The sequence below is a fragment of the Vulpes lagopus genome, chromosome 8 (assembly GCF_018345385.1).
Source record: "Vulpes lagopus strain Blue_001 chromosome 8, ASM1834538v1, whole genome shotgun sequence".
In the NCBI taxonomy this organism is placed as follows: Eukaryota; Metazoa; Chordata; class Mammalia; order Carnivora; family Canidae; genus Vulpes; species Vulpes lagopus.
This window is the reverse complement of record NC_054831.1, coordinates 131,167,154-131,193,662: the sequence shown is the minus strand read 5'-3', so window position 1 is coordinate 131,193,662 and position 26,509 is coordinate 131,167,154. Positions and strand designations below refer to the sequence as shown.

The following is a 26,509-nucleotide window of genomic DNA, read 5'->3' as shown; positions in this document are numbered from 1 at the left end:
TATCTGAGTGGTAGGAGCATGGAAGTCTGGAGGGACCTGGCTCCTGGAGACATTCTGAATGTGAAGAATGAGGGGAAAAGGGGGGCGGGGCTCAAGATTGACTGCATTCTGACTGGAGCCAGTGAGTGGGCAGGGAACCACAGGGAAGAGCTGGATTTGAGAAATTGTTCTGAATAGTAACTATGTTTGGACTTACTGCACATGGTGACATGAAAATAATAGTAGCTTGTATTGATTAAGAATTTAGTATATGCCAAGCACAATTGTAATTTCAACTCATATTAAACAACAGCCATTTAAGGCAGGTGCTGTTGTCTTCCTTCTTTTACAGACACTTAGCTCATTCTTGGGACCTCATCAGGGTCCCACAGTTGATGTTTGGCAAAGCTGGGATTTGAACCCCGGTAGTCTGGCCCTAAGTCCATGCATTGCACACCATGCTGTACTGCCTTTTAATATCCTCAAATCTTTGATGATTAAAGGTCTTGCTATTCTTTTGAGTGGTCATGCTATTTAATCGTAGTAATTCAGGACTCAAGTGACAGGAGTGGAAGAAGCAGAATTTAGATCCATAGAAGTGACGTTTACTGAGGGTTCAGTCCATTCCCCCACTGCACCTCCAAAGTTCCCTGGAAGGCAGATTTTGTCCAAATGTATTAGATTAATTTGGTTTATAAACCATTTTCCTCTTTGGACCATGCAGGTTAGTTGAAGATTCCGACAGTCAGGCTCCACTTTGTTACAATTGGGTAGCAGTGCAGTGGGATCCTTACAAAGCATCCATGGCTATTTCCCTGACCAGGTGAGGCAGCAGTACCCTTCAAGATCAATACTGCCATGCTAAAATTGTGTCTTTTCTTTTTTTTTCTAACATTTTTTTGAAAGATCATGAGGAGGGGCTGGACAGAGTGAGGGGGGTGGAGAGAGAACCTCAAGCAGACTCCACACTGAGCACAGAACCCGGCACAGGGCTCAGTCTCACAACCCTAAGTTTGATGACCCCGCAGAAACTAAGAGGTGGATGCTTAACCAACTCAGCCACCAAGGTACCGCCTGCCAAAATGTTCCTATTCTGTATTAATAGGAAGAGCAGACTAGGGCACCTGGTGGACTCAGTCAGTGGAGTGGGCGACTGTTCATCTCAGGGATATGAATTCAAGCTCCACATTTTGTGTAGAGATTACTTAATATTTATATGTATTTATATATATATAAATAATATTTATGTGTGTGTGTATATATATACATAATATATATTTTATATATATATATATAAAGGAAAGAGCAGACTGTTTTAAAGATCAGCTGAGTGGTGTAGGGAAGCTTGGACCCTGTGTCTTGGACTATTGTTAAATGCCTGACTTGCCCTGGATGGATGAAATAGGACAGTTCTACCCAGGGAGAAATGTGGTAGCTGCTTAGGTGGAATCTGCAGCCATGCAGTGTGCTGACAGCTAGTGTGCAGAGGCCGCCCACACGTATGGACAACGCACTGGGGAGGAGAACCAGAAGTAGTCAGCACTGCCTTCGACCTCAAGGAACTGACTATTTAGCCGAAGAGAAAATACGTACCCAGAGAATTCACACTTGACATTTGCAAGTGCAGAATCACATTTGCAATTACCAAATGATGTAGCACTGCAGGAGTAAGCAGAGGATGAGAAAGAACTCTTGTTCTCATTTAAAACTTTCTTCTTCATGAACCAAGTCCTGTGTTAGACATTAATGTATAAATTATCATTGTTTTTGTTGAGTCTTTTGGTTGTTTTGCATTATGCTAGGGGCTTTGTGAGGCTTATCTGTATCATAAAAGCAACTCAGTGAGGGAGAGATACTATTGTTTTGTTTTGTTTTAAGATTTTATTTATTTATTCATGAGAGACATAGAGAGAGAGAGAGAGGCAGAGACATAGACAGAGGGAGAAGCAGGCTCCATGCAGGAAGCCCCATGCGGGACTCGATCCCGGGACTGCGGGATCATGCCCTGAGCCAAAGGCAGACGCTCAACCACTGAGCCACCCAGGCATCCCGGGAGAGACTATTGTTATCCCTATTTTACAGATGAGGAAACTGAGCCCTAGGAAGGTTAAGGAACTAATCATGGTCACACTATCCACAAGTAGCAGTGCTGGGCTATAGACCTAAGAGCGCAGCTCCAGGTCACTCTTAACCACCATGCTGCACAGCTTTAGGAATAAGTAAAACATGGTTCTTGCACCAGCTAACTCAAGTGGGAGACACAAGTGAATCATCACAGTGCTCTGAGTGCTCAAGGGGAAGGGTACAGACAGCTACCAGGGTGTCAAGGAGGTTGAGTGTCTTAAAATCAGATATTTTAGGGCAGCCCAATTTGAACAATCCTGCAAATTACTCATCATGCCTTTTTTTTTTTTTTTTTTTAAGATTTATTTTAGAGAGACAGTGTGTGCACACAAGAGTGCAAGCAGGAGGAGAGGATGTCAAGCAGACTTCCTGCTGAGTGTGGAGCCTGATGCAAGGCTTGATCTCAAGACCATGAAATCGTGACCTAAGCCGAAACCAAGAGTCAGATGCTTAACCAACTGAGCCACCTAGGCACCCCATGCCTTCTTATTTTAAAAGAAGGAGTAAGGAAGCCTCTGTGATCAGTTGGTTAAGCGTCTGCCTGTCAGCTCAGGTCATGATCTCCCGGTCCTGAGATTGAGGCCCGTGTCGGGCTCCCTCTCCCCCTGCCTCTCCCCTCTGCTTGTGTTCTCTTGCTCACTTACTCACTCTCTCTCAAATAAATATATAAGATCTTTAAAAAAATAAAAATGAAAAGTAAAAGAAGTAATTCCTCTCAAGGAATTGTTAAATATGTAATAGTGTCTAGGAAAAGGGTCTACCTAGATACTGTTTTGTTTTGAAGATTTTATTTATTTATTCTTTAGAGACAGAGAGAGAGAGAGAGAGAGAGAGGCAGAGACACAGGCAGAGGGAGAAGCAGGCTCCATGCAGGGAGCCCGATGTGCGACTCGATCCCGGGGCTCCAGAATCAGGCCCTGGGCTGAGGGCGGTGCTAAACCGCTGAGCCACCTGGGCTGCCCGATACTGTTTTTTTTTAATCTGCTTTTGCACTATGTCCTTGATATTGTTCCATTTCACATTATTTTGCATCTTAGTAATTTCTTTATTGACAGGTTCGTATTTAGTCAGATTTGAAAGTGGCCCCTTCCTCCAGTTGGCTCTGTACCATTCCTTAAAACATACACAAAACTTGAAATAAAAATGAATGTATATATGTTACAGAGGAGAAAAAGAATTTCCCTAAAAGATGCGATACACATTAAGGATTGTATAATGAAAATGAATACAATGATACCTCAAAATAGAGGCGCAACACGGACACGATTGGTACTATACAGAAGGAAGACTTCTCACAACCTCAAAAGAGAAGGGAATGTTCATGTTTTTAATTATCTAGGATCTACAAATTAGCCATAAACATCAGTCTGTATCACAATCAAATAATGTTTCTGAAAGAGGTCACATCTGCTTTGCCTTTCTTTTAAATCCAAATGTTTATTTGGACCTCGGGTACATTGACCGTCCTGTAGCCTCGCTGTGCTGAATCAAGATACAAACACATGGATAGTTTTACTCGCTGTTGTGCTAGCTGAGCTTGTTTTATGGACCCTGGACTTTGAAGTGTAGAAAATTCGAAGGCAGAAGAGGAGACAATGGAGCCTGTGTTCTCTGACTCAGAGACCCCAAGTCACCACCCATCACTGGTCATTTCCCAGCCTAAGTTTCTGTGAGATAACAGTGCTGCCAGCTTTTCTTACTCTTCCTTCCAGTTTGGGAGGGAAGGGAGATGGGTTAGATCTGAATTCTCCATCCCCCCCCTCTTTTTTTTTATTTTATTTAGGGATGCCTGGGTGGCTCAGTGGTTGAGCATCTGCCTTCAGCTCGGGTCGTGATGCTGGGATCCTGGGATCAAGTCCTGCATCAGGCTCCCCACAGGCAGCCTGCTTCTCCCTCTGCCTGTGTCTCTGCCTCTCTCTGTGTCTCATGAATAAATAAATAAAATCTTTAGTAAAGAAAAATTTTATTTATTTGAGAGAGAGGGAGCACAAACTTGGGAGAGGGGCTGAGGGAGAGGGACAAGCAGACTCCATGCTGAGCACAGAACCCAATGCAGAGTGCTATCCCAGGATGCTGGGATCATGACCTGAGCCGAAGGCAAATGCTTAATCTGAGCCACTCAAGTGCCTCTAGATCTGAATTCTTTTTTTTTTTTTTTTAAGATTTTATTTATATATTCATGAGAGAGACAGAGTGAGAGAAAGAGGCAAAGACACAGGCAGAGGGAAAAGCAGGCTCCATGCAGGGAGCCTAATGCGGGATTTGATCCCAGAACTCCAGGATCACACCCTTAGCTGAAGGCAGATGCTCAACTTCTGAGCCACCCAGGCATCCCTAGATCTGAATTCTTATTAAATATCTTCTCAGGAGGAAAAATAATACCAATTAAAAAACCAAATACTTATCATTCTTTATTCTAATCTGTATACTAGTTAACCTATAGAAGAGAGGTAAAAGTCCTCCAGAATTTAGAAGTGGGATTATGATAGTAACAAAGTCCTTTGTAGAAGTGATCCAAGAAAATGGCCTTTATAGATTTGGAAACACTTAACATTTAATGAAGGTGATGTAGGTAAGGACTCGTGGTAATTTAAGTAAAAGAAATGAAACCTAACCACTGTATTCTGTTCTGAGAAGGAAGCTGTATTGATGGGAGGGCAAGAAAGGTGGGGAAAGGACAACATAGAGAGGGCGAGGGTTTGCTGTGTATATCCTGCTCCATAGGAGAAGACCAGCTCCTCAAGGTGAAACTCCCACCCACACAGAGACAGTCTCGGGCTCAGGCTTCACCACAAAATAATACTTCATAATAACAGTTGTAATTAATTAGGCACCTATTGTATTCCAGGCTCAAGGTTAGATTCCGTTGTAGCTTTCTTTTTTTTTTTTTTAAGATTTTATTTATTCATGACAGACAGAGAGAGAGAGAGAGAGAGAGGTAGAGACACAGGCAGAGGGAGAAGCAGGCTCCACGCAGGGAGCGCAACGCGGGACTCGATCCTGGATCTCCAGGATCATACCCCGGGCTGAAGACGGTACTAAACTGCTGGGCCACCGGGGCTGCCCTAGGTTCTATTTCACCTTATGTCTTTAGTCTCAACAGAACAACTTGTCTCCATCTTAAAAATGAGGAAACAGACACAGCGAGGTGAAATGACCTGCCTGATGTTACACAGCTACCAGGGAGCAGAGCTGGGCTTGAATCTGGATCTGACTGATTTTTAATACCAATTTTTAAATCATTGGTTTGTTTTTTAAAAACCAAGTGCCTACTACATGCCAGGAACTGTTCTAGATACTAGGGATGCAGCAGTAAACAAAATAAGCAAAACTCCCTGCAATCATAGAGCCTATGTTCTAGTAAGTACACACCACTATATAAAAGACAGAGTCCATCAAAGGGCACCTTAACCTGGTAAAGCCAGGCAGGTGCCAGAGAATGCCAGGGCACAGTTACAGGCTAAAATTGGGCAGGGTGGGCCTTTCTGAGGACGCAGCCCACACGGGGTGTTACAGGGAGCTTCAGGGGTATCTGGAGGAATAGTAGAGTGAACAACAAGCCCAGAAGAAAAGTCCGTTTCCCATTGGTCTCCAGGACTGTATCCCTCGTCCCAACTCCAGGCCCACAAGCCACCTTTCTGATGACTAATTCTGATCCACGTGTGTCCTGAAACCTAGCAGAGGGCACCTTGAATGGCAGAGTTACTAAAAAGGTGTCCTTCCTGGGATTAGATAGTAAATTGGCATCTGGTCAATGTAAGATCCTTTGGGGTGAGTCAGCCTCTTAAGAAATTGATCCCTCTAGTATTCAGAACCAAAGGTGTCAGAGGTCATTCTTCAAAGCCAGGGAGGAGCCAGGCTTCACACTCAGGTAGGCCTGGGTTCAAATCCTGGTTCTACTTCATGCTAACTGTGATGCCAGGTCAGCTGTCCTCATCCTGTCCAGGCACTGGTAACATGAAGGTATCGGCACTGACCACTCAGGATGTTGGGGAGTGTGAAGAGTGATAATTCTATAAAGCTCTAGCCATGCTGCCTCACTTTTAAAATGTTTAAAACATGGCCCTTCCACCCTTGGGTCTTTGCTGTATAGCCACTTGACCCCCCACCCCCACCCCCGCTAGGTGATGTCACTCTGACCTTACATGAAACCAAATGTCTCAGTGTATATGCCTGCTATATTCTTGTTCTTCTCACAAAATGTTTACATGCACTTCCATTTGTCGACATTATCCCGTAGTTGTTTGTCATGCCTGTAGTGTGAGGTAATGTGCTAGACCTGGCTCTGAAGCATCCGGTTTGGAATCTTGTTCTACAGTGTTACCAGCTCCGCGAACTGGGATCACGTAATCTCTCTGAAGCTTGCTGTTTGTAAAATGAGGGGGTGATGTCTTCCTTACCTGCCCTTGAGATACTCTAAGGGTCATAGTAAGATAGCCTGCAAATAGATTTGTTTTGTCTATTTAGCAGTTTTAAAGTATTAAGCCTGTGATCCTGCCGTTTACCCAGCAATTGCATTTTTGGAATTTTTTTTTTTTAATTTTTATTTATTTATGATAGGCACACAGTGAGAGAGAGAGGCAGAGACACAGGCAGAGGGAGAAGCAGGCTCCATGCACCCGGAGCCCGACGTGGGATTCGATCCGGGGTCTCCAGGATCGCGCCCTGGGCCAAAGGCAGGCGCCAAACCGCTGCGCCACCCAGGGATCCCCGCATTTTTGGAATTTAATTAGGAAATCACACAAGTGCACAAAGATGTGTACACAAAGATCTATAAGGATGCCCATCAAAATACCCCATGTAATAGTGAAAGCCAAACAACAGAAAAAAGGAAATAAGTTAGAAGATGGGAAGTGCTCTGGAAAAAAAGATGGGAAAGTGAATAGGTTGAGGGGGATCCCAAGTGTGGGGAGTATGGTTTCAAACATGGTAGCTGAATTGGTCTCAGTGAGAAGGACTTGGAATTAGCGAAGGAGGAACTCAGCTTCACAGATGTCGGGGAGTTATCCACTCCGGGCAGAAGGGACAGCCAGTGCCAAGGCCCTGAAGCAGGAACATCCTAATGTGTTTATGGAAGAGGAGGATGCTGGATGCTGGGGAAAGGTGAATGAAGAGGAGGACAGGAAAGAGGTCAGAAGGGGACCAGGGACCAAATCACAAAGGCCTGGTTGGCCGTTGTGAAGATTGGCTTTTATTTTGAGTGACATGGGAAGTCTTTGCAGGATTTGGGTAGAGGAGGGCTGTGATCCATGTTTCTGTGTTAGAGGAGACAGTGAGGCTAGTATGTTGAGAACCGGCCGCAGGGAGACCAGGAGAGACAGTAACATTAGGCGAGTATTGCACAACCAGGGGAAGAGAGATGGTGACTCAGAGGAGAGTCTAAAGAAAGTGGAGACAAACAGATTCCTGGTGTCTTTTGAAAATGAAGCCAACAGGACTTGCCAACAGATTGGACGTGGGGTGTGAGAGGCGAGAGGTGGAAGATGACTCGAGTCTTCCGTCCAAGTAACAGGAAGGAAGGGGCCCCGTTGGTGACCAGGGGAGGCCTGAGTGGGATGGACCTGGGGGAGGAGAGCAGGAATTGGGTTTGGGAAATGTTAAGTTGGGAAATCTGTTGGGCATCCAAAAGAAGACGAGTCCTTGCTGGCTGTGAACATTTCATGTTCCTCCAGTGTTTAGCAGAGGAACCGGCTCTCCAGATATACTGGTCAAAGGAAGGAACAAGGAAAACTATTCAAGTATTAAGTGAAATGGGTATCAGATGCTCCTGTTTTGTTTTATTTGTAGGTGTGTGCGTCCACACACACATTTGTAAGAAGAGGTACAGGAAGATACCAACATGTCAACAGGAATTATATGGGATTTTGACTTCTGAGTGATTCTAACTTAATTTCTGTCTCCTTTTCAAGAATGTGTACTTTCTAATATCTGTCTCTACAAAGTAACTTATATAAAAGGGAGACTTGGCCTAAAGAGTGAGAAGACTGAATTCTATCGATAAATCATAGTTACTTTTCCAACTATTGCCAAGTTGTTGAACTCTGGAATTGTTCCCAGGTTTTGTTTTTTTTTTTTTTTTTTTTTTTCCTTGTGAGTAGAAGCACTGTAGCAGATTGCTTTCTTTTCTTTTCAAGTATTTCCTCATGATTCCCCCAAATTCTAAATAATTGAGACTAAAAGATACAAAGATTTGTAGCTCTTAAATATTGCCAGATTATTCTGCAGAAAAACTGAGCCAGTTTAGAGTATCAGCAATGAAAAAAATGCTAATCGATCTATTAGGAGAGATAGCCTAGGTCAGGAGTTTAGTTACACACCAAAAAATCACTTATCAGCATTTCTTTACCATGGGGCGGTGAAAAGGCTTCATGGAGGTCTTCCATACTTTTCAGGTGTAGGAATCGGTGTGGTCCATGCTGGGTACGAGAGGCGCCTGGCCCATCACCTGGGAGCGCACAGCACTCCCTCTATCCTGGGAATCATAAATGGAAAAATCTCCTTCTTCCATAATGCAGTTGTCCGTGAGAACCTACGACAGTTTGTAGAAAGTCTCCTTCCAGGGAACTTGGTGGAGAAAGTAAGTACCTGGTGGAAAAGTAGCCTGTGAGGTACCTGGGTCCCCCAGCCACCCTGAACTCTATGGTCATCTCAGACCTGAGTTTCATTTTGAACAGGGCAAGACCTATGTTAATTAATTAATTAATCACTCAACTGAAGTCATTTAAGTGAAGTCTGTAGGAGACTGAAAAACAAGGGAGAAAGACTAAGAATCTGTCCCTGTTGGTAACCACTGAGCCCATTTACACTGTGGTGGGGATCTGAGCCTGGAATGACAGTGACTCTCATTTTCTAAACAAAAAATTAGATCACGATGTAGAATGAAGGATTTCTTTCTGATTCATGAATTTGTTCATTTGAAGGTATCTGTCTTATGAAAGGATTCAAAATAAGTTACATTTGGCTATATTTTTAACGATCACATCTGTGGAAAACACAAGATTCCATGAAATCAAATATTTTTGGAATTTTCAGAACTTAGAATAATGCAAAGATGAATAAATTCCGCAAACAAAAATTATGCCAGAGAAGCCAGGCACAAAGAGTTCATACTAGTTTATGATTTTTACACTTAAGCGGCAGTTTTTCTCCAGTATCTTAGATTAAGGGTCACAAGAACTAGAACAGGATTCGTGTGTGCTTTAAATAATTCATTCCTTTAACTATACCAGGGGAGTGAACATACCAGCGTTTCCATCCTATTTCCACGTGCACTGCTCATAGACTATCCCGCCGGGATCATTATCTACAGAAGAATATTTGGTGGAGTTAGAGTATGGTAGGCTACTAGAATGATCGTAGGTTTCTGGATGGGTCCTCAAACATTTATGAAATGTCTGTTCTATGCCAGTCACTGTAAGTGTTGAGGACGCTTTTCAAGGAGCTCCCAGCGTAGCAGGTGATTATTTCCATCTGATATGCTGAAAGGCTGTCCGAGAGAGTGGGGAAAGGCTTCCTGGCAGAAACGGCCCATGCACTGAGTTTGCCAGGTGAAGTGAGAGGTAGGGAATGAGGGAATGAGGATGGGACGTGAAGCATCCTGCTCTGCATGAAGTAGTCGCTAGTGAGCAGGAGAGGGCAGGACTAGAGGGGTTTGTAGGAATCTCGCTGCCTGGCCACCCGATAGAGGAACTTGGGTCTTGGCTTGCAGGTGCTGGGGCCTATATAGGGGGCTGAGCAGAGAGTGAAATGATCAGATTGAGGTTTAATATAGATCATTCTGGAAGCAGAATGGAAAGATAAACCTTTTTTAACTATGAAAATTTTCTAGGTAGAATTTTAATTTGTTAATGTTTTGGGTTTTTATTTATTTACTTAGAGTGAGCATGAGTGGGGGGAGAGGGAGGAGCAGACTCCCTGCTGAACAGGAAGCCCAACTTGAGGCTCCATCCAGAAGCCCAGGATTGTGACCTGAGCTGAAGTCAGACGCTTAACCGACTGAACCACCCAGGCACCCCTTATTAATGTTTTTTATATTCTCTCAGTAGGATTATTTAAAGCATAATCAGGGAAACACAAGAGTAGCAATTCAGATGGTAATAAATGAAACTATGTAATATATAGACCAAGTGGGCCCCCTTATTTTTTTAAGACATTTTTAAAAGAGCAATCACTGTGTTATATTCCACAGGTTAATAGACTAAGAAGTACAGTCTATAATAGATTAAGAAGCCTGTGTATAATTCAAAAGTTCACTATTGTTTTTATAGTGCGTTAAGTAATTGTTCCAGAAAAGACTGTGATTTCAATCTGTAAGAGTGGGAACACATGAAAATACGAAATCAATAAGTCTGTTCTTTTAAACCATTTTAGTCAAAGACAAAAAATTAGTGATCGGCGTTTTTTATTTTCTAGGAAATACTCTTTTCCACATACTTGATTTTGTTTAATTATCTCCTGACTGCATATACTCCAGTTGTTGAGAATTGAATACTGAAACTAACATCCTCTCTTCAATTTAAGGTTACAAATAAAAATTACATCCGATTCCTCTCTGGCTGGCAGCAAGAGAATAAACCTCATGTCCTTCTGTTTGACCAAATGCCCGTTGTACCACTGCTGTACAAGGTATTATGTGCTGGGAGAATGTTTGCTCTTTTTTTGGTGGAGAGAACTTGTGGCTTGCTTGTCCTTTGTAAGAGCTTATCCAAAGAAATGTTTGAAGACCAGAAATTTGCCTCAACCACCATACACTGGGTTGGTGCTTTCCACACACATGATAGCATTTGATCTTCAGAAGAGCCCAGTGATAGAAATATCATCCCTGTTTTATAGACCAAGACTTTTGAAGCTCAGAGAGGTTGTACGACCTCCCCCCTTGGTGACTGCGTGATTCCCAGACCCATCCTCTGAGTGACATCCTCTGCAGCACTTCCAGCACCCATCTGGTTAGCCCTGTGACATGAGACGGGAGAGGAAAGTGTCCTGCTTATTACCCTTTGGCGTGGCCACTGCCATCTTACATAATTGAGGTGATTCCTCAGATACTCCATGCCTCCAACCCAGCGTAGATCTCAGTAAAATGAATATTTTTCTCTCTGTGTGAGAAAAAAATAAAATTCACTGTGTTTAGCTTTATTGGTACAATTTTCGGGCATGGGACATCATAGAATTCCTTGAATTGTGCAGGGGTCTAGCAGCCTGAGTGGGGCTATACACGCTGGCATTCATCACCACTGGTGTGAACTGGTCACGCTTGGTTTCTATGATCCTGCTATCAATTTAATTTCTTTCTCTCTATTACACCCTAACAGTTGACTGCTTTTGCGTACAAAGATTACTTGACATTTGGATATGTACGCATCGGTTTGAGAGAGACGGAGGAGATGAAAAGGCAGTACAATGTCAATGTCTATGCCCCCACCATCTTGATCTTTAAAGAACACATAAACAAGCCTGCAGATGCTATTCAGGTACGTGACAGTCGCCCTATCTTGAGATTGTCCTCATGTTGTATCTTGGGCCTTTATGAATAAACAGCAAAATTGAACAGAGCAAGTGAGGAGAAATTCATTTTTTAATTTCTCCCTTCAGAGGCACAAAATTTAAAAACAAGTTTCGTTTTCATCCTATTTGGTACTGTTTTGCTCAAAAAATAATCTTTTGATAGAAAATAGGATGGTGGTGATGCCAAGGGCTGAGGGAGGAAAATATGGGGAGTTAATGTTTCATGGGGATACTTTCTGTTTGGGAAGATGAAAAGGTTCAGGAGGTGGATGACAGTGATAGTTTTACAACAATGTGAATATACTTAATCACAGAATTATGCGCTTGGAAATGGTTAAAATGATCCATGGTCAGTTAAGGGTCTGCCTTCGGTTTGGGTCATGATTTCAGGGCCCTGGGATCAAGCCCTGCATCGAGCTCTCTGCTCCTCAGGGAGTCTGCTTCTCCCTCTCCCTCTGTGCTCTCTTTCCCTCTCTCACTCTCTCAAGTAAATGGATAAAAGTCTTTTTTTTTATTTTATTTATTTATTCATGAGAGACACAGAGAGAGAGAGAGGCAGATACACAGGCAGAGGGAGAAGCAAGCTCCATGCAGGGAGTCCCATGTGGGACTCCATCCCGGGTCTCCAGGATCACGCCCTGGCTGAAGGTGGCACTGAACCACTGAGCCACCCAGGCTGCCCCAATAAAATCTTTAAAAAAAAAAAAAAAAAGTCCATTTACATTATATTTTGCCACAAAAATAAAATAAGAGGGTCACCTGGCTGGCTCAGTCAGTAGAGCATGTGACTCTCATTCACAGGGCTGTAGGTTCAAACCCCACATTGGGTGTAGAGATTACTTAAAAATAAAATCTTTTAAAAAATTGTTTTAGGGCAGCCTGGGTGGCTCAGCAGTTTAGCACCGCCTTCAGTCCAGGGCGTGGTCCTAGAAACCGGGGATCGAGTCCCATGTCCGGCTCCCTGCATGGAGCCTGCCTCTCCATCTGCCTGTGTGTGTGTCTCTCTCTCTCTCTCTCTCTCTCTCTCTCTCTGTCTCTCATGAATAAATAAATAAATAAAATCTTTTTTTTAATTGTTTTAAATAAAATAAGAAACAATAATCACCTTTTCTAAAGTGATCCTGTCAGAAGATCAGTAATCTTATTCTAAAATAAATTACAAAGCACCTTGTTGGCTCAGTTGGTTAAGCGTCCGCCTTTAGCTCAGGTCATGATCCCAAGGTCCTGGGATCAAGCCCCACATTAGACTCCCTGCTCAGCGGGGAGTCTGCTTCTCCCTCTACCCCTCCCCACTGCTTGTGCACTTGTACCCACTCTCTCTCAAATAAATAACTAAAATCTTTTAAAAAATAAAATAAATTATAAAAATAAATTCAAAACTTAAATATAAAATGTCAATAAAAAGAAATGAAAGAAAACCATAAACTCAGAGAACTTTTAAGTGAATATCTGATAAAGAGCTAAAAATTTTGTTGAAAATCTTAATTATAAGTTTAAAATTTGTATATAAATACTTTAAAATTTTTAAGTTAATCAGTAAGCTAAGGGAAATATTTACAAGCAATCTAAAAAAAGATTTTTATCTTCAATTTCTCTTGAACTACTTCTAATCAAAGAGATCAACACAAAACCTCCCGAAAGTGGGTAGAAAGAGTTTTCTTTCAGGGTAATGGAAATGTTTGGGCCCAGAGAGAGGTGATTGTTATAGAACACCATGAATGTATGGAATGCCATTGAGTGATACATTTTTAAATAGCTAATTTTGTGTTACATGGATTTCATATCAATAAAAAAATTAATAAAACTTCCCAAGAGGACTAGTCTGGGAATATGAACAAAATTGTGAAAAGAGATTTAAGTGACTGATAATCACTTTTAAAAATTAAATCTCACTAATCACAAAAAGCCAAGTTAACATTTTGTTCTCCCATCACATTGTTGAAGATTTTCAAAGTGAAGATACTCAGTAGTGTTGAGAGTAGAGAGAAACAGGTAGTCTTTCGTTTTGCCTAGCTGGAGGAGGCTTCAGAGTTTTCAGAAAAGCAATTGGGTGCTAACATGTCAGTTGCCTGGATTCATTCAAGAAAAGCATACTCCCAAGTACTGGAGGGAGCCAAACGCTGCCCTGCATACTGGGGATGAACAAAGTCACCTGCATTCCCTGTCCTAGAGTCCATCCTGTATTCCAGTGGGGATGACAGACAACTGGCATAACATACTCCATGGTGGCGTGTAGAGGAGGAGAAGTGCTATGGAGAAAAAGAAAGCAGGAGAGGGGAATGTGGAGTGTCAGGAGAGCAGGTTCACATTTTCTAAGGTATTGTGGCCAGGAAGGGCCTCCTTAAGGTGACACTGGTGTATAAAGGCCTCAAGGAGATGAGATTACCTTTTAGGAATCTGTCCTCAGGGAATAGGAATTCAGCCAAAAATTATATACAGAGACATTACCATTTGTAGCTGGTTTCACTGGGGGAAAAATAGAAGTATCCAACAGTAGGCTAATTATTAGTAAATCCCGAACAGGGACGGCTATATAGCCATTTAGCCATTAAAACAGCAGTTCAAGGACACTTAATGATGGGGATAGTTTTCAAAACATAATTATTAAAAAGAGCAAGCAGGATGCAAAACTAAGGTGCCTCACTCTGTGGCAGGTCTGAACTGTGTGGCCATCTCAGACCTGAGTTCCCTATTAATTAATTACTCAGACTAAATCATGTAAACAGAGTGTATAAAAGACTGAAAATTGAAATAAATGAAGCACAGAGACTAAAGGATCTCAATGCATATCAATTATATACACAATTTAAACACTGATCTCAGTTCATGTGTATAGGTACATGCATACACATAGGAAAAAGCTGGAAATAAATACATCTCTTGATGGTAAAATTAGGTATTATCCTAATGTTTGGGTTTTCAGAAATCCCTCTCATGAACATGTCTTATTCTATTTCTTTAATGTCATTTTTATTTTTTATTATATTTTTTAAGATTTTTTTAATCTCTGCACCCAATGTGGGGCTCGAACCTACAACCCCAAAATCAAGAGTCAACACGCTCTACCAGCTGAGCCAGCCAGTTCCCCTATTTTTTCAAAAAAGCAACAAGAACCCTTTGACTCACCTCTCTTAAAGGAAGCTAGAAGTTCTATAAAATCCTTTATTTCAATTCATTCAGTAAGTGTTTCATTGCCTGCGTGCTGTGTAGTAAATACAGAGGAGCTCTGAGGAGCTCTGACATCTAGAGTTAAGCCTTTGTCCTCACAATTCTGTCCGAGGAGAGAGGCCTGAGGGCAGTTTCCACCCACCGGCATAGGTGACTCATTCAGATGTGAACGGAGAGGAAAGACCCTTGAGCCTGGGGCTAAGTGAGAGGCAGAACCAGATGGGGGAAGTGGCAGTGAGGAGAGAAGAGCAGGTTAGGAAGCAGGTAATGGATTCAGTTGTGGATGTGCAGAACGAGAGCTGAGAGCTGCTTGCGGGAAGTCTGAGAGGAGGTGTCCGTTGGACAGTGGAGCGTAGGGACCTAGGTCTTAGTGAGCTGGGGAGAGAGATTGGTAGCTCATCAGTGAGGGTTGGAGGTGCCAGTCCTCACTGCGGAGTGATCTCCCAGGCATCCATAGCAGGTGAAGTAAGGAGAGAAGGGAGCCAAGGACAAAATTCTGGACAGGCGCCAGCAGTTAAAAAAGGGGTGCCCTGCCCAATGGCAGCTGAGTGGCTGAGAGAATCACGAAGAAAACATGCCAGTGGTGAAGAAGGAACAGAACTTCTCAGTTCAAGATTAATCTATGAAAACTTCCTAAATTGTTTTTCAGTAATAGCTTCTACTCTGGAGAATGATTTATTTATCCCTTGGGAAAAATTATAGCTCAAATACATTTACAGAATTACTGGCATAGGAGAGCCTGGGTGGCTCAGGCGATGAGGTGACCAGCTCTTGATTTCGGCTCAGGTCATGATCTTAGGGTCATGAGATCAAGCCCTGCAACTGGCTCTGTGGTGGGGATAGAGCCTGTTTAAGATTCTCTCTCTCCTTTGCCCCTACTTACCCGTGAGCATGCACATGTGCACGCCTGCTCTCTCTGTCTCTCTCTCTGAAAAAAAAAAAGTACTGGCATGATGGATGCTTCACCAGTTTGTTCCTATGGATATAAGAACGGTACCTCCCAACAGCAGGTCACTTGGTAGGTGACACACTCACAGCACCACTTGTTTCGTGGAGTCCTGCTATATTTGCTTTCATTTGCTGTGTAGTATTTATGGCCACAAGGTAACTTCTTGGCTCATTCTTCTGGCAGTGGGCAATTTCAGGGCTTTAGGGGCAATGTCGCCATGAACATCGTGTGTATCTCAGTCTATGTGGGTTTCTCTAGAACAGCAGTTTTCAGAATGACATTCACAGACCCTGGGGTAGGCGTGAGAAGTGTGTGAGATCAAAACTGTCTTCATAATAACGCAGAGACATAATTTGTCGTTTTCCTCTATGTTGACACCTGCGCTGATAGTGTGAAGGCCGCAGTGGGTAAAACTACCAGTGCACAGCCCAGTGCACAGTCCAGTACATAATCCAAGGCCCAGGCCCCAGACCACCAGGAAGCATCTGTTTTTCACTCCTAAGCACTCACCATAAAAACAAACAGAAACAACCCTCATGTATCACTTAATATCACTTAATACCCTTGATGAAGCAATAGCAAGTATTAATTTTATTAATGAATTAACCCTTGAGTACATGTCTTTTAGATGTTTTTAATCTGTATGACAAAATGCAAAGTGTACAAAAAGCGCTGCTACATGGCAAAGTATAAAGGTTGTCTTGAGGGTAAGCATTTTAATTAAATCACGATCTAATTCATGAGTTTTGAACTAGCCCCCTTTTTAACAGAACATTATTTTTACTTGAAAGAATAACTGACAGACAACTGTGGTTATTCAGACTCAGGTTTGGGGCAGACATTCCCCAAAAACAGTGAGCCTAGCACTTTAAGGGAAACAACTGACCGTATTTGTTGCCAATGATAAAACTTAAGCTTCCAAGAAAATTAGAATTTTAGAAAATTTGTATCAGCCATGAGCTTCTCAAAACTTTGTGATGAGATTTGTTCATCAGCGTGGTGCACTTTTTTTTACATGTATAATAAAGTTTGTCAGCATTTGGAAAATCGGTGAACCAGTACTTTCCAAATGACCAGTGCATGATTTTAAGAAATCACACCTGAGTAAAAAATTCATTTTAAGTGCAAAGTGATCAGTGAATTTGAATTTAACAAAGTATTAAAAGTTCATTGAATCCAGGGGCGCCTGACTGGCTCAGTTGGTAGACCCTGTGACTCTTGATCTCAGGGTCATGAGTTTTAAGTCCCACATTGGGCATGGAGTCTACTTTAAAAAAAAAAAAAAAAAAAAGATGTTTTAAGACCAAAAAGTTTTGAGAACCATTGCTTCTAGAGTATGTCTGGTTGCAGAACTGCTGGGTCGTGGGGTCTGCACACCACCAGCTTTTCTGGGTAACCTGTTTTCCAGAGTGATGTTACCAGTTTACATTTCCACCAGTCGTGTGCGAAAGTTTCATTGCTCCACATTCTTGCCAACACCAGTTCAATTTCGTTTTGGTTTTTTTTTTAAGGTTTTATTTATTTATTCATGAGAGACACGGAGAGAGCAGAGACATAGGCAGAGGGAGAAGCAGGCTCCACGCAGGGAGCCCGATGTAGGACTCGATCCCAGGACCCCGGGATCACGCCCTGAGCCAAAGGCAGATGCTCAACCGCTGAGCCACTCAGGCATCCCTCAATTTCGTTTTTCTGAGTTCTCTGACTAATGGTATCTCATTGTGGTTGTGCTTTGCATTTCCCTTAATCACAAACTGATTATGGGCCTTTGGATTTCCCCTTTTGTGACATGACTGTCAAGTGTTTACCCGGTTTTTTTTCTATTAAACTGTCTGCCTGGGGATCCCTGGGTGGCGCAGCGGTTTGGCGCCTGCCTTTGGCCCAGGGCGCGATCCTGGAGACCCGGGATTGAATCCCACGTCGGGCTCCGGGTGCATGGAGCCTGCTTCTCCCTCTGCCTGTGTCTCTGCCTCTCTCTCTATCTCTCTGTGACTATCATAAATAAATAAAAATTAAAATAAAATAAAATAAAATAAAAATTTCTGTGAAAAAAAATAAATAAATAAACTGTCTGCCTTTTTGCTAATGATTTGTAGCCAGTTATTTATACAACTGAAGTCCTGCAGTGTATACCTCTGTGTCTGGCTTTTGTCGGCTGATGTATGGGGGTTCGTACACGTTGTCTGTGGAGTTTGGCATGAATGTACTATAGTTTGTCTCTTCTAGCTCCCGCAGGCAGTCATTTGGCTCTTCCCAGTTTTTAGTGATTTGACCAGTGATGCTGTGAAGATATTCTTGTATTTGGTGTCTTTTTGATGAACATATGTTCTTACTTTTAATGTATTCATTCGTATCAACATTTTTCTTTTCTGATTGATTGGTTCTGTTTGTTTACTATTTAAGACATCTTCCGCTAGGTCAAGACAATAAAGATAATCCCTTCACAGGGCTTCTTTATAATTTGCCTTTTATACTTAGGTATTAACTATTTGGAAATGGTCTTGATAATCACAGAGTAAATCCTCCTGCTTTGTTTTTTGGATTTTAGGAGGATGGGAGTTTTTTCAAAAGCATCTTGGCTGCTATTGGTCTTTTGTGCGTTTTGTATACATACTACATTCTGTCAGTCAAGTTCCATCAAAACAAACAAACATGTTGGGATTTTATTGGATGTGTATTGACTCTTTAAATCAGTTTGAGGAGAATACGCATCTTGACAAAATTGAGCCTTCCAACCTATGAGCGTCGTGTATCTGTTTTCCTTTGTTTAGGTGCTCTGTAATATGTTTCTATAAGCTTTTATCATTTTCTCCATAAAGATTGTACTTTTTTTCCAGTTTATTTTTAGGTACCTTGTTTGTTTGTTTGTTTGTTTATGCTGTTGAAAGGTATCTTTTTTACTACATTTTCTGTTTGTTGGTATTATCACAATTGATTTTTTTTTTAAGATTTATTTATTTATTTTTAAAGAGAGAGTGTGTCCTTGTCAGTGGAGGGAGGCACAGAGGGAGAGAGAATCACCAGCAGACTCCCCCCTGAGTACAGAACCTGACACGGGTCTCAGTCCCAAAACCCTGATATCATGACCTGAGCCAAAATGAAGAGCTAGACACTCAATTGACTGAGCCACCCAGGCGCCCCAATACAGTTGGATTTTTTTTTTTTTTAAGATTTCATTTATTTATTCACAAGAGACACAGAGAGAGGCAGAGACATAAGCAGAGGGAGAAGCAGACTCTATGCAGAGAGCCTGATGCAGGACTCGATCCCAGGACTCTGGGATCACGACCTGAGCCAAAGGTAGATGCTCAACCACTGAGCCCCCCAGGTGTCCCTACAATTGGATTTTTTAACACTGACCTTGTGTCCAGCAATCTTGCTAAACTCCTGTTACTGATTTAAATAATTTATCTGTACCATCGTTTGGGTTTCCTAAATACACAATCATATCATCTGAGATTAATGGCAGTTTTGCTTCTCTTTTATTCAGCCCTTATTTTATTCCTTTTTCTTACTTTACTGCTGACCTCTGGTGTGACATGGAATAGAACTGTAGTAATGGGAGAGGAGTGCCTCGGGGGCTCAGTCAGTTGAGCGTCTGACTCTTGATTTTGGCTCAGGTCATGATCTCAGGGTCGTGGGATTGAGCTCCATGTCAGGTCCCATACTCGGCAGGGAGTCTGCTGGAGATTCTCTCTCTCCCTCTTCCTCTGCCCACCCCCCCACCCCAGCTCATATGTGCAAGCACACATGCATATTCTCTCTCTCTCTCTCCCCCCTCCCCCTCTCCCTCTGCCCCCCCCCCCCGCCAAAATAAATAAATGAAATCTTTTTAAAAAGAAAGAAAGGTAGTGTTGAGGGCATCCTTGTTCTTGATTTCCATGTCCCCAGTAAGTATGATGTTTGCAGAAGACCTTTTGCAGCCACCCTCATCAGGTTAAGGAAGTTCCCTTCTATTCATTGTTGACCTAAATGATACTGTTTTTTATCAAACGGTTTTTTCCACAGTTGTTGAGATTATCCTGATTTTCTTCTTTATCTTTCATCTTCTAAAATGTGCTAAATTAAAAAAAATGTGCTAAATACAATAATTCATTTTCTAATATTAAACCTAATTTGAGTTCGTCAGATAAGTCCAACAGGATCATAACTTGTATTATGCTTTCAACAGATTGCTGAATTCAGTTTGCTAATAACATTTTGTTGAGGATTTTTTGCATTTGTGTTCAGAAGTGAGGTTGACTTCTGACTTTTCTTTCTCCTGATGCCCATGTGAGGCTTTGCATCATGAAGGGAGGTGGATGCGTTCTCCCTTTTTCTATTCTCAGGAAGACTTTATGTAAGATTGGATTGTCCTCTTGAAAGTTTCATCAAAACCATCTGTAACACCATCTGGGCCTTGAGTCTGTGTTTAAGGAAAGATCTCTGCCACTGGTTCACCTTCTTTAACGGTTACACAACTATTTAAGATTTCTGTTTTTTCAGATACTGCTCTATTATTCTAGAAGTTTTTCTATATCATCTAAATTTTCAAATCTAAATGACTTTCTCTTTTAACTTTTACAACACCGATGGTGATTCCTGCTTGTCATCTTTGATAATGGTTATTTGTGCTTTCTCTCTTGTTTGTATGATGGGTTTTACCAGAGGTTTGTCAATTTTATTAGCTCTCCCAGAGAGCCAGTTTTGGCTTTGTTAATTCTTTGTTTCTTCTTCTTTTTCTATGTTTGTTTTTGCTTTGTGGATCTCCGTTTTTATCTTTATTATTCCCTTCTTCCCCCTTTCATATTTTTTGCTATTTCTTTTTAACTTCTTGATATGGGCATCTAGGTCATTAATTTCTGTTTTATTCACTGTAACATTATCCTCCAAGTATGGCTTTATTTTCACTCCAGGGTTTATAAATAGTACTTTCATGGGTCCTTCAAATTCATGGAATGCCTGAGTGGTACAGTTGGTTAAGCATCTGACTCTTGGTTTTGGCTCAGGTCATGATCTCAGGGTCCTGGGATCAAGCCCCGTGTCGGGCTCCATGCTCAGCAGAGTCCCCTTGAGATTCCCTCTCTCTCTCCCTCTGTCCTTCTCACTTGTTCTGTGTCTCTCTTTGTCTCTGTCTCTCAAATAAATATTTTTTTTAAAAATCAGAGTATTAATGTCTGATAGGCTCTTCTTAGATAAGTAGGTTATTCAGAGTGTGTTCCTTAACATATAGGGATTTTCTAGTTAACAGTTGATACAGACAACCTACTGTATATATAACTTCAGTCCTTCAAAATGTACAAAAATTAGGAATAACAGAGTGGCCATCATAGTTTTGTAGTCTCCCTTTTATACCTAGTAATTTTGTTACTTTGGAGTTTTTTAATTATTGGCAGTTTGCTGCCAATCATAAGTGGAAATCAGTTTGCCTGAAATTGAAAATGACTTTTTAGGGATGCCCGGCTGGGCTGAGTTGGTAGGACATGTGACTCTGGATCTTGGGGTCATGAGTTTGAGCCCCACGTTGGGTGTGGAGCCTAATACTTAAAATCTTTTTTAAAAAATGACTTTTTAAAGCTGCCAACATAAAGCCATATACAAAAATTCTGCAGTGGGAAGGGCACTTGATTTTCCTTTGACCTGAAATAGCTCCATCATTGCTTCCAACCCTACACTGTGGAAAGAGATCACCAGTTTTATGTGTCCAAACAGATGTGTCTTATTTGTTGTATTGTTGACTTTAGCCGGGGTCAGCCACATTTTTTTCCTGTTCTTTTTTTTTTTCATAATTTTTTTCTTTGAGTCTAGTTTACATACAATGTGACATTAGTTTCTGGTATACAGGATAGTGATTCAGCTTCTCTATATCCTGTGCTCACCACAAGTGTGGCTCCCATCTGTCCGCATACCAGGCTGTTACAATATCATGGTACAGCTACATTGTTTTTTTAAGCTTCTGAAGTAAAGCCCATTTCCAATGAGAAAAGTGAATAAAAATCAACTGTTTCTTGTTTTTTTTCCTGCAGGCCCGAGGTATGAAGAAACAGGTCATTGACGACTTCATCACACAAAACAAGTATCTGCTGGCAGCCAGGCTCACCAGCCAGAGATTGTTCCATGAACTCTGCCCCGTGAAACGGTCTCACCGGCAGAGGAAGTAAGGACTCCAGGCTTTGCCTCTGCTTGTCACTGCAGTGAGAGGCCACGTCGCATTTCTCTAAAAGGGCAATGAAAAGTCTACCTGTGACATCAGAATTCACTCTTTACTAGTAGTGGGGGGTATAAATCCAGGGTTCCAGCCTGGCCCAGGGGCAGAGAAGATTTCCCTAATTCATAAACCTTTTAGCTGAGGCCAGAAGGGTAAGTAGCCTTTAGCTAGCTGTTGGGGAGAGGCTGGCTCACTTTAAAGAAGCATGGATCTGAGCGAGTCATTGCTCCTACTAGAGTGTCCCAGGCAGGCCAAGCCTTCAGAGGCCAGGGATGAGAGCTGGGAATGTGCTAACCCTAGGGAAGTGTAGGACACCGAGGAAAGGTTCAAATAATTAGCTAGAAATGGGAAGGCTGAGGCATATTCATACATAGTAACTAAAACGTCTAGCAATGCAGGGAAAATATTTGTTAGAGATCCTTCAGATTAATGAATCAATGGCTTTAAATGTAGGGCTATTTTTTTTTTAAGATTTTATTCATGAGAGACACAGAGAGGCAGAGACATAGGCAGAGGGAGAAGCGGGCTCCCTATGGGGAGCCCAGTGTGGGACTTGATCCCAGGACCCCAAGAGCACAACCTGAGCCAAAGGTAGACGCTCAACCACTGAGCCACCCAGGTGCCCTGAATATAGGGCAATATCATTGTGAAATGTGTCTAGATTTGGAAGGAAGGAAAGCATTCTGGTCATCTTATTTGAAAAATATAACTAAGATATTGTTTAAAGTGAGACATTCCCCATGTTTCCAGATTTTTCTGATGCCTTTATAAGACCAAGAGAGAAGAAAGACTTTAATTTGATATAAAGAAGAATATCAGGGACTCTAAGAATTGTGATGAGCACAGCCTTCAGAAAATAGCCCAGATCCATTGCAGTTCTCACCTTTTTTTTTTTTTTTTTTTTTTTTAACCACTGTCGCCTTTGGAGAGCGACTGTGCTAGCCTTCTTACCAGACTGCTTCCGTTCCGTTCCCCTCTTATGCCTTCCAGGCAGTTCACACAGCAGCCAGTGAGCTTGCTAGAACATGCATTGGGTCCAGTCTCTCTCCATTGATGGGTCTTCACGCTCACAGTTCCTCTCTGCCTGGAACGCCCTGACCGCTTTCCCTGTATGGCACCCCATTCAGGTCTTTGCTATCTGAGAGGTGACATGTCCCTGAGCAATCTGTCTGATGGAGCAGGACTCCCACCCCACCCTGGACTCTTTCTCCTCTTCTTTTTCATAACACTTGTCACTATGTATTTATTTGTTGTCTGTCTTCCCTACCAGAATATAAGCTCCACCAGGGCAAGAATGTTGTCTGTCTTACCTGGCACATAGTAAGCGTTCCCTAAATATTTGGGAAACTGAATGACTGAGTGATTAGCTAAACTTGCCTTTGCAAAGGAAGCCCTTCAGAGTGAGGTTCAGAGACCTCTGGCCTGAGATAGGATTGACCAGCCCGGTCTGTAATGGAAACAGAATAACAGGTGGCTTCTGAAGTCCCTTCTGCATCAAGGATTCAGAGGCCATTGCCTAAAAGAAATTCCTAAGTGTGATAAAGTTTGGTTTGGGGAAGGTATCACCAGTCGGGAGAAGAAGCAGGTCATTGATGATTTGGAAAGCTGCTCTCGTGAGAGACTGCCACTGTGCAGCTTCCATCAGTAAGATGTATTCACTTCTCTAGAACGATGCGCCTCCTCTTCACCTTCTCTTACCATCACGGGGTCCAGCCTCGGCCTCGGAGACTGATTAGAAAGTCTTCTGTCGTTGTGCAGGTACTGTGTGGTTTTACTGACTGCCGAGGCTGCCAAGTTGAGCAAACCCTTTGATGCTTTCCTGTCCTTTGCCCTGGCAAACACAAAAGACACAGTGAGATTCGTGCACGTGTACAGCAACCGGCAGCAGGAGTTTGCCAACACCTTAGTACCAGACAGTGATACGTTTCAAGGAAAATCAGCGGTGAGTCATGGATTCTCTTCTTCCAAGTTCTTGACAAGCTTGTGGCACCTGAATGCTGTTTCCTCTTTCTTTGGGTGTTTTGAGTACAGATTTCAGGAAATCCAGAAATCTCTGAGCCTGTTTTGAAAGCCTAATCTTGAAACAGTTTTGAAACCCTGGTGATTTCACCTCCTAGATTTTCAGCCTTCGACCTTCACAGGAAACATCTTTCCTATGAGTACCTAGTGTGTAAAATCTTCCTTCGGCTACCAGTAAAATCTCTCTCCTTTACTTCTGCTTCTTTCATTTCACTTCATTTTGATCGCTGTCTCCTTCCCTTCCCCTCTTTTGTCATCACTCTACAGAAGCATTAAATTCTGTGTCTTTGTCATCATTTTGGTAATCATGGAAAATCTCTCTAAAAAAACAAAAGTTCCTTCTTATAGATATTAAGTCAGAGCTTATAGGGAAAAGTCTACTCATAAGAAAGAGCTTTAACTTTTAGCAGAAGCTTTGGAAAGTCATCATAAACATAGTTTCCTTAGTCAGAAAATAACTACAATCTCTTGCGCGTATTTTATACCCATCTGTATTTGTGCTCAAGCTTATTGCTAACTGCATTGGATCCTTTTTCCCATCCTCCCCGAAGAAAAAACAGACAAACTTAAAGACTTCTCTAATGGTTTCCCCTCTTTTCCCCCTAGGTGTCGATCTTGGAAAGGCGCACCACAGGAGGAAGGGTGGTGTATAAAACCCTGGAGGCTCCCTGGACAGGGAGTGAGAGCGATAAACTCACGCTTTTGGGCTATCTGGACCAGCTGCGCAGAGACCCCGCTCTGCTGTCCTCGGAAGCTGTGCTCCCCGACCTGACCGATGAGCTTGCCCCTGTAAGCATGTGGCCCCGGAGACGGGGCGCCAGGCAGGGCTGCTGAGGCGGGCGAGCCGCCGTGTCGGGCGAGGACTTCTCCCACCTGGGCTCGGGGGCTCCATCCTGACCGGCATTTTCTCCCTCAACAGATCTTTCTCCTCCGGTGGTTCTACTCCGCTTCGGACTACATCTCAGACTGCTGGGACAGCATATTTCACAACAACTGGTAGGAATATTGCTAGACTGAATTTCTTCCTCCTCCCTCCTCTTCTTCTTCTTCTTTCTTTCTTTTTTTTTTTTTTTTTTTTTGGTGAGGGGAAGTCCCTATTTGAATTTCTTCTTCTCCATTGATAGTAGAACCACAGTTTTTCTCTTGAAAAGAGTCTAGGTTTCTTTGATTTTAGTGTCTATGCAACACAGGCAAGTGGAAGAATGTTTACACATTTTCTACAACTGGTCCTTTTTTCTTTTTTTTTTTTTTTTTTTTTTAAGATTTTATTTATTTATGAGAGAGAGAGCATGAGCCGTGGGGGAGGTGAGGCAACAGGGGGAGTGGGGCAGAGGGAAAGGGAGAAGCAGGCTGCCTGCTGAGCATGGAGCCTGATGCTATGTGGGGCTCGATCCCAGGACCCCGGGATCGTGTCCTGAGCTGAAGGCAGTCGCTTAACCGACTGAGCCAGCCAGGCACCCTTCCTCCCCGCAGCCTTTTTTTTCTTTCAGTAACTTCATTTTTTACATAGTTGCTAATGGACCCTCTCCCCCTGGGCCTGACCTCTTCATCAGAGCACCCCTGGCACCCAGCCCAGGGCCTGACCCCCATGGAGGCCAGTGCAGAGGTGTCCAAGCCAGTCGGTGAGCTAGCCAGACGAGGGAGAGCTATCCCACTCCCACCCCCAGTGATATTGTGAGCTCCCAAAGGGTAGAACAGCATCTCGTTCATGTTTGTGATTCCTGGCACCCAGCACAGCTCCTAAAAAATAGCAGGCCTTTGATGCCTGTTTATGGGTGAATAAAATTTTAGAGCCCCAGTCCTAGATGGCACCGTGGAAGGTCAGCTTGTTCTTCCTCCTCCGCCCCCAGGGCCATGTCTGATTTATTCCAGCCAGGAAAAAAAAAAATCAAAGGAAATAATTCCACAGACTTTTTAATCACTGAAACCATCCTTGACGTCAGAATGTTCTTTCACATTCACAATGTAAATCCTGTATTTCCTTCCACGGAACTTAAGCACAGCCTATTACATTGAGACAAACTTCTAGAATAAGCAATCTGAATGAAAACAGTGAGGGAGGGCAGCCCGGGTGGCTCAGCGGTTTAGTGCCGCCTTCAGCCCAGGATGTGATCCTGGAAACCCGGGATCGAGTCCCACATCGGGCTCCCTGCATGGAGCCTGCTTCTCCCTCTGCCTGTCTCTGACTCTCTGTGTGTGTGTGTGTGTCTCTCGTGAGTAAATTAATTAAAAAATCTTTAAAAAAAAAAAAAAAAAACAGTGAGGGAAAAGCCTCTGCTTCCCCCACCACCACCCTCAAAGAAAAACCTTTATTACATGAAACTAGAAAGTGTTTATTGATATGAAAGCCTTTCGGTGTGGGTTCTTGGTTTTGTTTGAGCCAAGGAGAAGAAACCTAATGTCATCAATGGACAGACCGCAGCAGCGTTTCTAGAGCTGACCAGAGCTTAACTTCGTTTCAGGCGGGAGATGATGCCCCTTCTCTCCCTGGTCTTCTCCGCCCTCTTCATCCTCTTCGGCACCGTCATCGTTCAGGCTTTCAGGTAAATTCCTCCCTGGCTTCTCAGAGCGACTTCTCAGGG

General features: G+C 42.7%; 1 protein-coding gene and 1 non-coding gene across 4 annotated transcripts in view; both read left to right on the top strand.

Moving 5' to 3' along the window:
- The window catches only part of DNAJC16 (DnaJ heat shock protein family (Hsp40) member C16), a 39,774-nt gene that overhangs the window by 10,160 nt on the left and 3,105 nt on the right, over positions 1-26,509 (top strand). For all 3 annotated transcript variants that reach the window (XM_041766723.1, XM_041766722.1, XM_041766724.1), the window contains 8 exons: positions 8,496-8,680; positions 10,624-10,728; positions 11,415-11,573; positions 21,727-21,857; positions 23,667-23,850; positions 24,534-24,716; positions 24,847-24,923; positions 26,390-26,470. In XM_041766723.1, coding sequence (XP_041622657.1) covers positions 8,496-8,680; positions 10,624-10,728; positions 11,415-11,573; positions 21,727-21,857; positions 23,667-23,850; positions 24,534-24,716; positions 24,847-24,923; positions 26,390-26,470 — 1,105 coding nt within the window. The remainder of the gene's footprint in view (positions 1-8,495; positions 8,681-10,623; positions 10,729-11,414; positions 11,574-21,726; positions 21,858-23,666; positions 23,851-24,533; positions 24,717-24,846; positions 24,924-26,389; positions 26,471-26,509) is intronic.
- Positions 12,365-12,437, top strand: TRNAE-CUC. The gene has a single exon. It is a non-coding gene; the product is annotated as a tRNA-Glu (tRNA).